General features: G+C 40.0%; 1 protein-coding gene across 5 annotated transcripts in view; it reads left to right on the forward strand.

The window, feature by feature from the left end:
- ABCC5 (ATP binding cassette subfamily C member 5) overlaps nucleotides 1-17,121 on the forward strand; it is a 2,124,586-nt gene that overhangs the window by 459,780 nt on the left and 1,647,685 nt on the right. For 3 of the 5 annotated variants that reach the window (XM_069618835.1, XM_069618838.1, XM_069618836.1), the window contains exons 5-7: nucleotides 2,432-2,579; nucleotides 15,844-15,888; nucleotides 16,453-16,686. In XM_069618835.1, coding sequence (XP_069474936.1) covers nucleotides 2,432-2,579; nucleotides 15,844-15,888; nucleotides 16,453-16,686 — 427 coding nt within the window. Of the gene's footprint in view, nucleotides 1-2,431; nucleotides 2,580-11,258; nucleotides 15,893-16,452; nucleotides 16,687-17,121 lie in introns of those variants that run through there. The other 2 variants (XM_069618837.1, XM_069618839.1) reach the window with 2 other exon arrangements.

The following is a 17,121-nucleotide window of genomic DNA, read 5'->3' on the forward strand; positions in this document are numbered from 1 at the left end:
TGCCCTGGGAGACAGTAGTCAGTCCCAGGGTATGGAGTCTATGGTGGGGTGTCACTATGACACCCCTGTGTTACTGCACGGAGGGTGCTGTGTAACCCACATCAAAAACACATGAGACCCTATGGAGTAAAAGACCCCATAGCCCATAAAACACATGGAAAGATAAAGGAACACCTCAAATCATGTCTAAGAGTGGGAGTAAAAGAGTCTCACTCTTAGCAGGAGAGAAAAAAATAAACCCCAAAAATCCAGCAAAGCTGCTGGGGGACTCACTAGGTTTGGGAAATTAGCCTTACAGAGAATTCTTCCCAACAGGATACCTTCCCTGCTAGACCCTGACACACCTGTCTGTTTTTATGCTGAACAACCTACCCACTAAGAGGAAGAACAATTGATACCCGTGTTGTAACTTCCAATAAGAATCATAAACCTTTCTGGAGACCTCTGCACAGTTTTAAGGCCATCTCTGACAATAGTGAATGTGACCCGCTACTATCTCAGCTCTGAGCTAGCTGGTGGGGATTGCCTAAAGGCAATACGTCTTTTCTGTTTAAACACTCCTTTTAAGACTAGTCCTACACTATCAATGTTGTTAATTACCAAAAGAGATTAGGAAATGTGCCCTCCAGACTCTCTACCCAACTCGGTCTCCTTTTTATTACGCTCTGATGTTCCTTTCCCTGACGCTGCATCTTATAGTCTCCTCTCTGTAGCCCCCTAGGTCCAACTCCACCCACCTTCTTCCCTTCTTCCTATGTTTTCCTCCTCTGTCCCCTGTGTTGTCTCACTCATTCTACTACATACCTCTATCGTTTGATGTTACTACTCCCACCCAAACACTACTACTCCTTCCCTTACACTCCTACTCCCTCCCTCTCACTACTACTCCACCCCACCTGCTAGTCAGTCACCCTCTTTTCATTCTCACAGGTCCTTTCCATTCACTCTCTACACTCCCTCTAACACTTCTACCCACCAACCAACATCCTACCTTTTTGTCAAGTCGCCTCCATACCCCAATCCACCTTATGGTCTTAGTCTGCCACATACTTCTCCTCTTAACCTCCCCCGAACAACCAAGAAATTCCTGCATCCTATTCCTCCTCTTATCCTTCCCCCCTTCTCCCATTGGATTTCTGGCCCTGACCAATCTGTCCCTGTCTTCCCCGCCTGGAAGATGTCACAAACAGAAGAAGTTTCAAATAGTGGGTTAAGCCCCACCACTTTTCCCTGTGTGATACCGCTGTGAAGTAGTAATTGCAGCCCGCGTGACCGTGTCCAGGTTCATGTTAGGGGGCATTGGCATGGTTAGTACTCTCTCGTGTAGTAAGTCCCTCGTGGTCTAGGGCAGCTGCAGCAGTTTTGATGCTGTGCGCACCAGGACTGGGGAGCAGTGAGCAGCATTTCAGGCGGCACCTGGTTTGTCGATTCCAGTGCTGAAATGTAGATGATGTGGGGTGCTGATGGGTTGTTTTCTCTCCTCTGGTCTCTCAGTATTGCTGCAGTGTTCATTTTGGGTCTGAGGAAAAAAGAAAGAGAAAACATGGCTTGCATTGGTGTTCAAAGGCATGGGGTGATGCAAGTGTGTGTTGCCAATGCATAAACTGGCACTTGGGTAGGGACAGGAATGGGGGGCCCCCTCAACTGCCATCGTCCCCCTCTTGGAAGGGACTGGCTTTGACTTCCTTCTGGTGGGCTTCCCGCCACAGGATGAGAGGTTCTTATCCCCTTGTGACGAGGCCAGAGTACTGACTTTGTCACAAACCAAAAACTAGCTACATTTTTGTAGCTGGCATTGGAGATAACCCTCTTTGGTGTCCATCGGATAACATTTTCCATTCAAGCTTGAAGGCCATGGATATTATACTCCGCAACCTCAGCGACCTCTGAATCGAAATAATTCCCTCTATCCAACCCTGTCATAAAAAGGCACTACAATGGTTTGTTGTTCTTTTGTCATCATTCAGGAATCCTGCTGCCAGGGATTAAAATATTTTATCTCTATTGTCAAAGAAGCTATTTGAGCCTAATGCATCCGTTGCCCTGCGTTATTTTCATGGAAAACAGCCTCCTGTCACATTGGCATATAGCAAACAAAGCAGGATACCTATACCTCGGGCTTCGTTCTAAATGGAGATCTCCCAGGTGCCCTTATCACAGCTCCCCTGTTAACCCAGCACACACAAACCGGTTCTTTAGTGTTCACTCATCAACACTTCAGTTTTTGCATATTGACACTCCTCCCAATAACATGCTCTCCACGTTTTGTTAGGATCTAGCTCCTACAGTCACCCCCAATGGGAGACGTTTAGGCAAGGTCACTTTACATTATATTAGGATCTGTTAAATGTGGTGGTTTATAGTCAATGGTTTATTATGCTTTACTTTGATTCCTAGGTGTTAACATCCATCTTTCCTTTGTTTTCTTCAGACTAGATCGATGGTGGCAGGAAGAGCTGAAGGAACATGGCGCAGAAGAAGCCTCTCTCCGCCGGGCGGTCTGGATGTTCTGTCGCACCAGGCTGTGTATTTCTGTCATGTGTCTGATGCTCTCCCAACTGGCTGGCTTCATTGGCCCTGTAAGTTCTTTTAATATAGTTTAGTAACCATAGTTAAGTTACCCCCTGGCTGAGCGCCCTAACCTCCCCTTCTTGGCATTTCAGGCTGGGATTTATACAGGTTACGTTGATTACATGGAGGCTGGTACTTCGGATATTGTGTGTGCCTGAGAGTCCTAAGTTTGTGGGCATCCTATCATTTTTTGACTTGAGGGAGCAAATCCCACGAGTACACTATACGTTTCGTATTTCTGCTTTGATTTTCTTTGTGCAATCATGATATGATTCTTAAAGATTCCTGCCTTCAAACTATAGAATAGTAGAAAACAAAGTGTTGATTTGTTGGAGAGGTGCCATCCTGATTTGCTGTAATATGGTGCAAATCTATTGGCTCAAGGCCTTTACCTCTCGGGTCTTGGAAGTGCACTGAATGTTATTTGTGTGATGAAGTAACCCCCAGAATGTTACATTGGGAAATAATCCAGCATCAGTCATTTTGTATTATGTTAAAGGAGCTTTCTACTAGTTGTTCCTAGGAAACCATTTATACCTGGGTCCCTTTCTCCTTTACACTAGGCATCTTTAATCTGTGTATTGTGGCACATTTCTTTTACAAAATTCAAAGTTGCACATACACAAGTACGTGTAACTTTGAATTTTGTAAAAGAAATGTGCATATTGGAAGTGAGTTTAATTCTACTTTAATTAACAGTCACGATAGATCAGGCTGGTTGTTTTGCTGCCACCATTAACAATGTTAGTGGTCAAGGTCAATAAAGTACTGCAGCACTCCCTCTATATGTTGTCTTCAGGCAACGTATGCTTCATGCATCTCCTTTATTCCAATATACTGGATGCCACTTATTCTGCAGATCTTTTCATATTTTAATTGACACACTCTTGAAGTTGAGAATACATTTTGTGTTTTTAATGATCCACAGACTACTTCTTTGTCACAATCAATACACCTATCTTGTTTTGGAATATGTCACCCTGTTGTACAATTTGGCTTGATGGCACATGGCATTTCTCTCTGTATTAATCCTTAACAATTATATATTGTTTGTCCTACTGGGGCTGTGCGCACTAGTTTAATCTGCAGCACATGATTGGGAGGTCCTGTTCTATCCACAGTGTAGTTGAATTGTTTGTGTTTACCCAAGTGTGTCCTCCCTACTTTGGTGATCACACATTAGGCAGCATTTTAGCTAGTTAAGGTTATTGTTTTACTTCAACACCATCTTGTTTTACCATCTTTGTCCGCTGTGTGCACTTTGTAGGGTGATCATCAAGTGAACTGCTCTTTAAAATGTTTGTTCTCTACACATTTGTCTTGAGGTATAGGAAGAGTTTACTGGTTGTAGTTCTATTTATCACAGTGCTGTAATGCTGGATGTGCTATGCACAGGTAAGTACAAATGAGCCGCACACTGCTGAGGTGTGATGATTCATAGAAATTAAAATTATAAAATGATAAACTGCCTTTAAATTTGTTTAGAAGAATACCTTCCATTCTTCTCATCACAACTGTTTTGTCTGTGTGCATGAGTTAGTGAAACCGTCATCTATGTCTGCACAGAGCTGTGATTGAGAAGTTTGCAGTAACATGTCTGCTTGATAATGGAATGTTTTAGGGAGTGCTACCGTTTTTACAAATATCTGCTGTAATTCCCTTTTTTTTGTTTGTGACTTCTCATTTGCAAAGTTTTTTCTCTTAAATTCAATAAGTTGCTGCTGAGCAGGAAAGTAAGGCAGACCATATGTGACTTCCAGGCTGTGCTGGGCATTTAGTGTCCACATTTCCTGCTTTCAGTTAATAGCCCGGATGTGTGGAGGATATGGCTCGCTTTAAAGCCTAGCAGTTCTTTGATGTTTGCAGGAGGTATATTGAAGCACTCCCATGCAGCAGACTAACACAATTTTTCCAGATTAAAGTGATGGGGAACTATCATAACCAGCTTTGCTGAGAAGAGCTTCTGTCATTGGTACACTGCACGGGCTGGTGACTGATCTTGTACCTCTCCCTTTCTGTCAGCAGGTATAAATCTTGTTCTATGTGGGTCTCGTATGAGATTCAAAGCTGCCATTTCTAATTTGTTTCTGGGGTAGACTTGAAGCAAATAAGATACACATGTTGCCCCTTTAGAATGTTTTCTTAGAATACATAGCTGCATATATTTTGGATGTATTCACTATGATTGCACGACTAATGTAGTTTGCGATATTTCACTTGCAGATGTCTGCTTATGAGCTCTTCGAGGAGGGATGAGCAAGCAGAATGTAGGATACCCCACCTGGAGTGATGAGCAAAATCGTAGAGACAAAATAGGGGATTACAAAAAACCTGTCAAGAAATCACCAATTTTCCTAAATATTAATTGTAGATCTTAACCCACGAAGTAGCATTATAAAATGAAGGTTTTTTTCTTTGGACAGCACTGCTGATTGGAAGGCTATTCTTCTCAGTAGTGATTAACCAGTATTTTATTGAATTTCCCTACTTGAAGTTTCCTGTCGTTCTATACCATTTTGTGAAGTGCTTTTAACACAGATATTTGGTGTGACCTAGCCATGCAGGAGACCTAAGTGAAGGTATGTTTCAGATGTCTATAAGCTTCAAAAGGCAGTCTGCCTGCATTTACTTCTTAGGGAACCTCTATTATCAGCATTGAAGTCCTTCCATAATGCAGCTCTCCAGAGAGCTAACTGCCTTGAAGGTAGTATCATTTTTCTAAGAATGTCTGTCCAAGATCTTAATCACTTGGCAATGATCTCACTCTAGGACCCAGACACAGAGGAACCAACTCCTAAATTGTGTGGCTCTTCTAATTGATGAGCATGATCTCGTCTTTGAGATTTTCTGAATTATATGGCAGCCCTTTTGAAAACATTCTCTCGGCTAAACTGTACAATAGATATTAAAAATTGTGCTGTTGAGATTGACTCGTGTCCCAAATTAAATACAAGCACAAGGGGTACAGAAAACTGTGTAACCTACACACCAGGTACTGCATTTGAAGAGTCACGTAAACAGCTCTGTGGGTTCTTGTAAGCATAGCCTCCACCTGAGTGTAAAATGCACTACAAGGCATTACCCACATTTCTGAGAACAGTGCAGTTATTTAAGGCGTATTTAACTGACGCTTTCTGTCGTGACCCTGCTTAACAGTTAGGGGCCATCAGGTTGTAACTTTTGTGGCACAGTGTCCACATCTTCTTCGAGAAACCTTTACAGAGCGGCAAAGAGCAAATGTACAATGTAAGCAGTTAGTAAAGGACTGTGAGATAGGCTGGGTATACAAGTCTTTCCAGTAGTTAATACACAGGAAATCTCTCCCTTTAAGGGTTACATACAGGTTGAAGGTAAGGCTATTAGCAGTTGTATAGGAATACACTGCAAAGTGTAGTCTCCTCTGAGAAGTGCTTTAAAATCCACCCATCTGAATAGTCCTCCCAGGTGAAGTGTACCTCAAACTAAAAATAATAGTTCTGCCTTTCGGTGTACATATTCGAGCCATCACCAGTACTGTGCATATGCATACATAGCAACTTTAGCCATTCCAATTGCGAAACACTGGTTCACTTCTGGTATTAACTTTGCATTCTAGAACTTGTAGGACTAGAAGCGACAGAATGAAAAGTAAAAACCAGAACTGGACTAGTGTCTCCCAAAATATAATGGATGAGGTTTGGATGTATGCATATGTCAGAATGCACTTGCTGTGCTCCTAAAGCACAATTAGAAATGTATACTCCAGTTAGGTTCCACTTCCCCCAAACGATGCCAGGCTGAGCTCTCGGCTTTGCTGGCCTTCTGCTACGTTTCAGTCTCACTTTATGTAGTGTTTCTTTAAAAGCAGGGCCCTCTTTCGCTCATAAATATTTTGCATGGAAGCTCCCCTAGTCAGGGTTTTTTTTTTTTAATACCATGAAACCTGACTGCATTCTGTAGTCGTGGAAGCTTGTTAAGGATTGCCCTTTTTGTGTTGACAGAACCCATTTGAAGAGGGGAAATTAATACTTCACCTGTATCCCGTGTGTTCTTTTATAGGACAGTTTCAGGCCATAAACTGGGCCACCTTTACTCTACTAGGTTTTGGACGTTTTCATAGAATTATTGCCCTCAGGCTAGTATTTGTAACAATCATTTGTGGCTTGGAAATTGGAAGGCTTATTGGGTAGCAGCGTTTAGAAAGTGTTACCCATGCCTACTAGTAAATCATTTATTGGTTTTTGAAGTTTTTTCAGTCGAGGTTTCAGGTTTCATGTTTGGGAGAAAACCCCCATCAAGTATGGAGCAATGCAATCAAAATCTGATTTTCTCTCGAAGTGTTGGAAGAATATGCAGTTTACTGAGACAATACAGGTTACCTTTTCTTTTGCTGCTCCCTTAAATGAAAATCTGTTAATAGCAATCCCCAACCACTCCAAATGTGGCCCTGATCCTTTTTTATTAAAGCTATGGAAGATGTTCGGTCTAAAATGCAGGATTTCATAGCACAGTACTTTTTGTTTGGTTGTGTGGGATGCTGATGCATAGGGAGCCGAAGAGAACTAAGCTGTTTTGTGACAGTTCATTCATCTCCCGAAACCAGTTGTCTATAGCAATGAAACTGTGCATGTGCTTCACCTTCTTTCAAATGAACCATGGATATGGCACCCCCTTTCGGCACATCTTATAATCTCCTTAAAATAAAGTTTTTGTTTTTGGCAAGGCCAACTCTCAAACTCCAAAAAACGTACTATTCTTTTGTCCTGACAACTTTAATTGCAATGCAATTTTTAAGTATCAAAAGGAAAAACTGGTGGTCGTGAGTAGACAGTGCGCTAGTTGGTACCACAAATATGAAAAAATGATAGTATGGCCTGCTGCAATGGCACCCTTCCACTGGTGCCCCCTAGTAAACACCAGTACAAGTAAACATGAAATTGGAGAAGGAAGGTAAGCTCAGTGCGCAGATCCCAAAGTTCTCATTGAAAGTCCATAAGACAAAGTATAAATTTGGCTTCAAATCCCAATTTATTGGTCACTAAACAGCCGACACGTGTTTTCACCTTTCAGGTCGTTTTATGTATTAAGGTAAGAGATCATGAACAAAAATTAATAAATAGAACATCCCAATCATAATGAAAAACATGAAAAAAGAATAACATACCAGTATTCAATGCATGGTTGAAGCCAATGGAAAAAACACAATAATGATCCAAAATGAAACAGAAAGAAAATCAAAATTAGTATGAGCTAATTGAGCATAGTTGTTATCAAAAAGAGAAAGAAAAGATAGAAAAGTATTGCACTCTTGATGATAATGCGCATGTGGGAATTTGCAACATACAGTGGTTCAAATGTCGTGATGAGCAGATTAATGTATGAAGCAAGAATTTGTAGCCTAAAAACAATGATGAAATATCCCTTGTGTACACTACTGTTGAAAATGGTATTAAAGGTAAGTTATAAGTAAATGCACAATGCAATGTAAATGATGGAAGTAAATTGATTTACCCTCCAATGGGTATATATCTTTAAGGTAAATTAGAATATCTAGAAAGTAAAGTGGTTTGTCACAATATAAGTGCTGCTCATAGTATAAAATAAATCTATGAATAATCAAAATAACCAAAGGGTGAACTGTACCTGAAGGTAATAGCTCTTAAATGTATAGGGGTCAAATCCCCATGTCCAAGTAGCATTAAAAAATCAACACTTGAGCCGACCGGCAAGCTCAGTGTAAATTATGGCGAAAATGCACGTGCACGTTCTGCGGGTGACGTCATGCACGCACGCACCGCAATTGACGTCAGTGCGCGTCATCTGGTGCGGCCCACACACATTTGTTGTAAACATGTTGTTCTCATAGTTGAATAAATACAAGGACTAAGAGTCTCTGGAGTGCATAACACTCATTGTATTCAATGTATTGGCATAATTAATCTGGTTTGGGCATATTACGTGACTAGTTTGGCTAGCAAACTGCAACGTGTGTCCTTTTGCATTGGACACTCATTGAATTCAGTCTGAATGAAGTTGCATAAACGTGAAATAAACTGCATGGTGGATGTGCAAATTCCCACAGCACATTATAATGTATGAGAAAAATCTCAAGGCAATAGTTGTTAAAGATAACGTTTATCAAGGATTGCAGGGGCTTCTAAGGCATATCATTAGATCTATAAATAAGTTCTCATTAGTAACATATGACTTGTGTTAAGTACTGATGCCAAGCAATACAAATGTATACATGTTTAGCAGAGAGAAAATTTAAATGTGACATTATCGGATGTATATGATCCAGAATAACTCTCCTTATATAGGGTCAGGATATGGATAGCATATCATTAGATCTATATATGAGATCTCATTAGTAACATATGACTGTGTTAGGTGCTAATGCCGAGCAATACAAAAGTATACATGTTTAGCAGAGACAAAATTGAAATGTGACATTATCAGATGTATGTGATCCAGAATAACTATCCTGATATAGGGTCAAAGCCTCAAAGTAAATGGACAGACTAGTCATAAATATTAAATCAAAACTGTCATGGCAAGCATAGTACAAATGCATAGATTACAAAAAAATGCTGAAAACCAAAGCGTATAGTATCAGTTGGCAAGACAAACAAAGTAAAAGATGAAATGTAAAGAACAATGCCAAACAGTGGCATCTGATACATCCTCACAGAAAGACATGCATTTCATGGTCCGAATTCAATCCAACTTTAGTGCATCTAAAATGGCAGATAAGTTTACATTCAAGTCTCTGAAGTTTCATGCAAAGGTTGCCACCACGTTTGCCGATAGATGCCCTGGCCAGACCCACAAACCGTATATCCGATTTATTGGCTAATTGGTGTTCTGTTTGCCAGTGCAAAGCTAATGGTAAATTGACACCAGTTTTGTTGAGACTTGACAAATGTTCTTATACGGATTCTTAATTGCCTAATCGTACTTCCTATATATAGTTTCTTACAGACACATATGATTGCGTAGACCACAAATTTGGTTTTACAATTGATGAGATCACTAATTACAGTTTGAATCCCATTCTGATCTACAAAAGTCTGCAACTAGGATGGGCATATTGGCACTGATTACAATTTCCACATTTGAAAAAACCCTTCGTGTGTTGCAACCATATTGTTTGTCTTTCAGCATCGGGAGTATCAAGAAAGGAAGGACCAAGTCTATTACGAAGAGTATTAGCCTTAGTAAAAATGAAGTTTGGCCTGTCAGAGACATATGGTGTAAGGTCTGGATCCAATTTTAACAGATGCCAATGTTTAGATGCAATTTTGAACACAGTTGAGGAGTCACTTGTGTACTGAGTGATTAGAGAGACAGGTCTCTGTTTGATGTCCAAATTAGATTTGGTACCCAACAATTCCACCTGTTTAACAGATGAATATTTATGGGATGCCTTAGATAGTAAGGAAGCTGGATAACCTTGTTGCCTGAAACGGGTGGTAAGCTGTGTACATTCTGTATGAAAATCAGTATCCTTTGAACAGTTTCTCCTTGCTCTGTAGAACTCACCACAAGGGATATTATGTATGGTAGCTCTTTGATGACAGCTGTTCACATGCAATATGGCATTGACAGATGTAGGTTTGCGAAAAGTTCTGGTTTGCAATGTGTTTTCTTCAATAAAAATTTATAGATCTAGAAAAGTAATCATAGTGGAGCTTGAGTGGCTAGACAAAGTAATTCCAAAATTATTGGTGTTGATATAGGTAACAAAATCTTCAAATGAGCTATTAGTACCTTGCCAAATGATTAAAACATCGTCTATGCATCTTTTCCAACACACCAGTTTGTTGTTAAATTCCAGTTTATCAAGAAAATAGTACACATTATTAAAGAGACAAACGTTGTTCGCAATGGCAAATTTAAGAAATGATTTAACCATTTGTATGTGACAATGATAAGATGCTTATGTATTGCAAAAGATGTAATCAATTGCCTGAATGGCTAAATCATGCTTGATGTTAGAGTAGAAGGCTGCAACATCAAGGGTGGCCAGACGAAAGGAGGGTTGCCATACAACAGTTTGCAGATATTGTAAAACTTCTGTACTGTCCCTAATGTAGGTACTCATTTTTATGACAAAAGGTTGGAAAATGTTATCAAGATACTGAGAAATGGCTTCAGTGACCCATCCGATGCCATCATTTACATTGCATTGTGCATTTACTTATAAGTTACCTTTAATACCATTTTCAACAGTAGTGTACACACTATTAAGGGTTATTTCATCATTGTTTTTAGGCTACAAATTCTTGCTTCATACATTAATCTGCTCATCACGACTTTGGAAGCACGGTATGTTGCAACTTCCCACATGCGCATTATCATCAAGAGTGCAATACTTTTCTATCTTTTCTTTCTCTTTTTGATAACAACCATGCTCAATTAGCTCATACTAATTTTGATTTTCTTTCTGTTTCATTTTGGATCATTATTGTGTTTTTTCCATTGGCTTCAACCATGTATTGAATACTGGTATGTTATTCTTTTTTCATGTTTTTCATTATGTTCTATTAATTTTTGTTCATGGTCTCTTACCTTAATACATGAATATATCATTTTTTGATTAATGTACAGCCTTGAAAACAACCTGAAAGGTGAAAACACGTGTCGGCTGTTCAGAGACCAATAAATTGGGACTTTAAGCCAAATTTATACTTTGTCTTATGGACTTTCAATGAGAACTTTGGGATCTGCGCACTGAGCTTAACTTCCTTCTCCAATTTCAATTTTTAAGTATGCTTTTTAAAAGCGGTAAATGCCACCGTCTGGTCACTTCACGTTTCTTTTCTAGTTTAAAGTTTAGTGGAAGCATAAACATCCCTAACTTAATGATTCATTAATCCTTACATAGTATAATGGACAGCTCCAAGTATAGTACTGTGAGATTGTCCTTTGCCTAGACCTCTGAACCAAGAGGAGATTGTGATATAGATCAATGTCGCTATCTCCACTATTTAAAACCCACCATGCATGCAGGGCAGGGACAAGTGTAACTCTGACGTGCTCTGCCATCTTTTTGATCATTGTCCCAGATGTTTCTATGCACAGATCTGTATGTATCCCGTTCAGCTAGCCTAAATCAGAAATCCAAGAATTAACAGAATTATGGCGAAAACCTGTTTTCTATTGGGTGCTAAGACTAAAAAATGCTATGCTTTGCATCCTCTTCACGGAAAGTCCTTTCAATGAGGTTGTGACAAAATATCTCGGGTACGATCTGATAGGTCTTGTGAAAAGTCTAAGCAACACTCACTATTGTCAAACAATGTCAACGTTCAAGAGTGTCATTGGGGATTAAACAAAGACATGTTACCTCACCCATTAAAATATATAGGGCAAAACATCAGAATGTGTACGACAAAACCTATTTTTTGATGAGCGACTTTGTCTGAAGTGCAACAATCGGGAGACCTGCCTTTAGGAGCAGAAGAGGCACATTACTGTGCAATATTTTGACCCTCAGCAGCAGTGCTGTCTATTTTCTTCAGGGTATAGCAGCCTATGTTAAACTGGTCAGCATGTAAAATGAAGATGAATATACTGGAGGTTGAGAAATGTTTTGAATATGGAGATGGACAATCGCACTCCCAGAAGTAGTTATGGATAGGTTAGTTATTGTCTTGGCTTTTGGATTTTAGTTGATCCATACTTAGAAGCAAAACAGTCTCGTTGGTTAAGAATCTTTCTTGTTTGGACACAAAGGACACATTCTAAGAAATATTGATTTCTGCAGGAGAGAACTTCATAGACATATTGGTGAGATGGCTGATCTTGACCCTATCTGAATGTTCTGCACACTCAGTTGTCAACAAAGGCAGCAAGAGATTCTCCATATTCTGGTGAATGCATTCTGTACAGGTCCGAGCTAGCCATTGGGTTTCCCCTCTGAGTTCTTAAGGCATACAAATCTAGATATACAAACATGGCTGGATAGGGAGAGAGCAATTATTTTTACTCCCCCCATCAATTCCTAAACTTGGCAAACTGGTTTATGTGGTATAACCTGTTGCTCCTTTATGTCTAGCAGACACTGGTATACTGATATGTGTTCATTTAGATGAAACGTTTGAAGGTGTTTCAATGTGGTGGTTCAGATAGTGTCCTCTTAGAATATTTGGGACTAAACTATGTATCAACCTATAGATAGTTTGTATGTAACCTGATCCTTGATGTAACCACTTTCTTGGTCAGGAATAATGTATTTCATGTTGGTAATCTGTCCCCAGGTGTAGTTTGATTGGTGTTCAGTCTGAAATACAGACATTTTGAATGTGAAGTATTTGACTTGAATAATACCTGCCAGGATAGTATTTGAATATGTTCAGATGACAGTTATTGCAGATTCCAGCACAATAGTATTGCTCAGCAACATTGTTTTGACCACAGAGAGTGTCTGATTCTTTACAATGTTTTTCTACATACCAGAAAAACCAGCACATTTTGAACTTAATGTGAGTAGACAGGAAACGTTGGATGGATCTTTGATTTTGTTTGTAAGTGGTATTAGCCATATATTTGTCACTTACGTCACTAAAACTCCAGATTCCTAGGACTTTAAAGCTGCAAATTAGGATCTGTTATGTTATTTAGTGCGTTCAAAGAAAAGAAAAATAATGTTGGTCAAGGTCTATTTGTTTAGGGGCAGGTTGGCAGCATAGGAGTGTGTCAGTCGTGCTAATGAGATGTACAGAGTTGCCACCTTGCCCAAACTTGATACTTTTGAACATTTGTTGATTTCAAGATCTTATTTTCCGAATATGCAGTGTTTTTTACAGTCCTTCCTTTCCTGCTTGTCGTTTAAAATGCTTCAGTGTCTCCCACTCTTTTTGTCATGCTCTTGAAATGGTGGTATTACTTTTGTAGAAATGTATTCAAGATAATGGTAGATTTATTGCTTACAGTGCTAGGTTTTCTGCTCAAGTAATTCTCTCCACATATTCCCCCATGCACCAATCACCGATCTGGCCTTCATGCTTCTTCATACAATTCGTCTTGAGCGGGAACTATTTAAAACTATTATAGTTTGCCTCAGCCACAGGACACAGAGGCTAGACCTTATGAGAGTTTAGTAAATAGGCTACCAGGCAGAAGTGATTGGTCCTTATTCACATATTATTGCTGTTAAGACGGTTCAGTTGATTGTCCTGTGTTAAGTGCTTCACTGGGGAACATAAGGGTGAAGCAAGCTTTTGTGTTGAGACAGCGTAAGAACAGAGAAGAGGACAACTCTTGTGCCATGCAATACAGGGTGGATGTTTGGTGTTTTAAAAATCCTAATTTCCAAGGCATTAGGCATTCACGCTTAAATCGGTTAACCCGCTGCACACGTTTGATGAATTATAACTTTTTTAAAATGTTTTTTGGGGGGATTAGGGGGTATTTGGGTGCTAATAGGAGGTGGGTGTTTCCAAGTTTCCCATTTATCCATGTTAGCAGCATGTGTGTCTTGCTCGTGTCTGCGTGTGCACACATGCTTTAAGAGACTGGATCCGAAAACCTGGTTGGGCTGGAGATGGTGTGTGGCTGCGGAGCTGGATGGGGCCATTGCTCTGTAGTGGGACCAATGACAGAAGCTGTTCTTTAGAATTTTCAGGACGGCTGTATTCTGCGGTCTGATTGAGCAGGTCCCACTTCACAGGATCATCCACAAGTTTCGTTCAAAGGTAAGGAGAATATTACTAAACAGGAATGCTTACAAGAGACGAGAGAAACCACTGCTAAAATGTATCTTATTTCTGCTTTTTTATAATTTTATTTTCTAAAACCTTTTTTCAAAAGATAACCGTTCTAGTTTTTAAATGTTCTTTAATTTCAAAATTTAGCATAATGCAATGTAATGTTATGACATAAAGGTCCTTTTTCTAAATAATTTAACCTGAAGATTTTGTCCATTCTTACTTGATCAGCCTTACCAGATATCTTTTTTTTCTTGAATATGAACGTTTTCACTTTTTCACACTGCTGTGGGAAAGCACGTGAGGGGAACATAGGAACCCCCTTGCTATTTTCTTCCTTTTACTGACAGCTTTTAGGCCTGACGGATTGAAACAAAAACATTGCTGCGGCATCTATTTGTAAACTGCACACTGCAGGCGTGGGCGGGCAAATAAAGTGGAATAACAGAACACCACGAAACAAGATCACTGGTTAAACGTGTTGTCACGATGACTCCGACGCTCCGACAAATGAAAATCAGGAGAGGAGCTGGTTAGCCTGTCAAGACCTCCCTGACTTCGCCAGTTGCCATCCCGAAACACAAAGCGTGTTTTTTCCTTCTTAAATGGAGTTTGCAGTTCTTTAGTCCGATGGTAATGGTTTTGCTTTGGAGTATCAGTTCTGCAGCCTTTAGTAAAATCACAGGCTGAGGGAGCAAAGCAGTGTTGGTCGCATTCCCGACAGAAGACATTCTGCTTGAAAATGTTGCTGGACTTGAAAAGGCGGATGTGTCTGAACGCTCTGACCAATCTGAAGCTCCCTTGGCTACTCTTTTCTCTCCTCACGATTTCGATCATTTCTGAAATTCTTTTTTTGGGGCAGATCACAAATGTGTCCTGAGTTTCATTACTTGCAGAAGGATTGAAAAGTTTAAAGAGTTAATAATAAATGGCGGTGCCTGAAGAAAGCATTTCTACACTTACTGTGTTTCACTTCAACAGCAAACAAGCAAAGTTGGCATCAGGAATCTTGTGTTGCTGCCTTGTTGGGCTCATTCTGCATTGCATAGTAGGTGATGCTTGCGTTCCACGACCAAACCTCCCTTTTTTTGCGCGCTTCTCAACTCATAGAATAATGGTAGGCCTCAATTTGTTCTTTCGGCATCCCAGCTGCTGCTCCTTCTGTACCCAGGCTTCCTGGAAGTCGACTTCTTTCAAGATGGTATTTTTTTTTAAATATATTTTTAATATTTAATAAACGCATGCTTTGCCTACGCTCTTGGTATTTTCTGTTTGCTAACCCATTTGCGCTCTTTCTAATGTGCGCTTTGCTGCATCTCCTGCAGGCCATTGAAGTCATAAACGTAGGCCACCATGGCGGGGGCAAGGGTGGGGCTACACAGTTTCTGGAAAATGGTATTCGAAATTGGAGATGAGCAAGGTAACTTGGCTGGTGATCAGTTTCTGGGTGTGCTCTTTGGGGCTTGGGTTCTGGGTTTGTTGCAGGTTTGAGGGGTGGGATGATGGTGGTTTCTCCCACATGTTTTATTTTCTCCTTATGTAATTTTTTATGTATTATTAAACTGCTCATATTTATTTTCAGGATTGTTTTGCAAAATGCCCTTCTCAATCTTCTTTGCGTACAACTGTAGGTACTTTGTTCTTTTTATCAAATAAGCACGTTGAATCCTCTTAATTGATAATGTCAATCTATTTAAAATGCTCTCTGAATAAATGTATTCAAGTGCGGCGCTCCTGCGTACACTATTGCCTTCATTTAATTGTTTTAATTCCTCTAGCTGATAACAAATTACTGTTGCAGATCTGTGCAACCAATTTTTATGTTACTTAAAAGACGCGTTCACCGTATATATTTATTATAATTGAATCTTGTTTTGGGGCAAGAGAGTAGGGTTGGCTGGGTAGGTTGGTGGGTCAGTTGATTACTCTACTTGGAATATATTGCAGTATAAGCACTTTTGTCTAGGTTACAGAAGGAAAGGGTTAAATACTTCCTTGTAGAGGGTGTTTGTTCTCTGCTGTTTCACCAGGTATAGCAGCAGTTGTTCTTCTGAGGTTAATACTTGGGTATAATGGATTTAACATGTTTCTCCAACTAATTCTTTTTCCTGTCTTAACATCACAAAGTGTTGGATAGTTACATGAAGGCTACTTGGGGGTTTCTCACGCAGTCTGCCTTTCTTCCTGTTAGGCGTTCGTTGTGAAACGTCTCCTGGAGTACACCCAGCAGAGTGAGCCCAATCTCCCCCACAGTTTGCTCTTAGTGTTTGGCTTGCTTTTGACGGAAATCGCGCGGTCCTGGTCCCTGGCACTCACCTGGGCTTTGAATTACCGGACCAGTACAAGACTTCGTGGTGCTATCCTGACAATGGCATTCAAGAAAATTCTGAAACTCAAGAACATAAAGGAGAAATCCCTGGGAGAGGTAAGGCTCTGAACCCACTCCCCAGTGAAAGCTTCATTTTTGTCAAAACTAAAATGAATACTAAGGCAAAAAGGCAGAATATTATCATTGCAGATGTTTTCTAAAAATCTGAATGTGTTTACATTGGGAAATGATAGCTTCCTCTACCTTTCAACTAGGGCCAGATCAATGGTAAGGCAAAACTAAGCAGTCTGCTGTGCATGTCGCCAGCAGGTGTGCCAGATTTGACTACTGGGAGAAAGGGATGTCACATTGCATAATACCACGTTTGTTAATCTTTTTTAGATTCACATGTTTTGCATAGTCTGCCATCGAGTCAACAGCCCAAATTATTATGTTACGTATCGACGGGTGTCTTAGTAATGGGAGCCATGTATTACAGATATATACACTACGCAGTGCTCCATACCACTGTAAACCCGTTGTGCTCTTTAG

This window comes from Ambystoma mexicanum, chromosome 10 (genome assembly GCF_040938575.1).
Source record: "Ambystoma mexicanum isolate Mex_15411 chromosome 10, UKY_AmexF1_1, whole genome shotgun sequence".
Lineage (NCBI taxonomy): Eukaryota > Metazoa > Chordata > Amphibia > Caudata > Ambystomatidae > Ambystoma > Ambystoma mexicanum.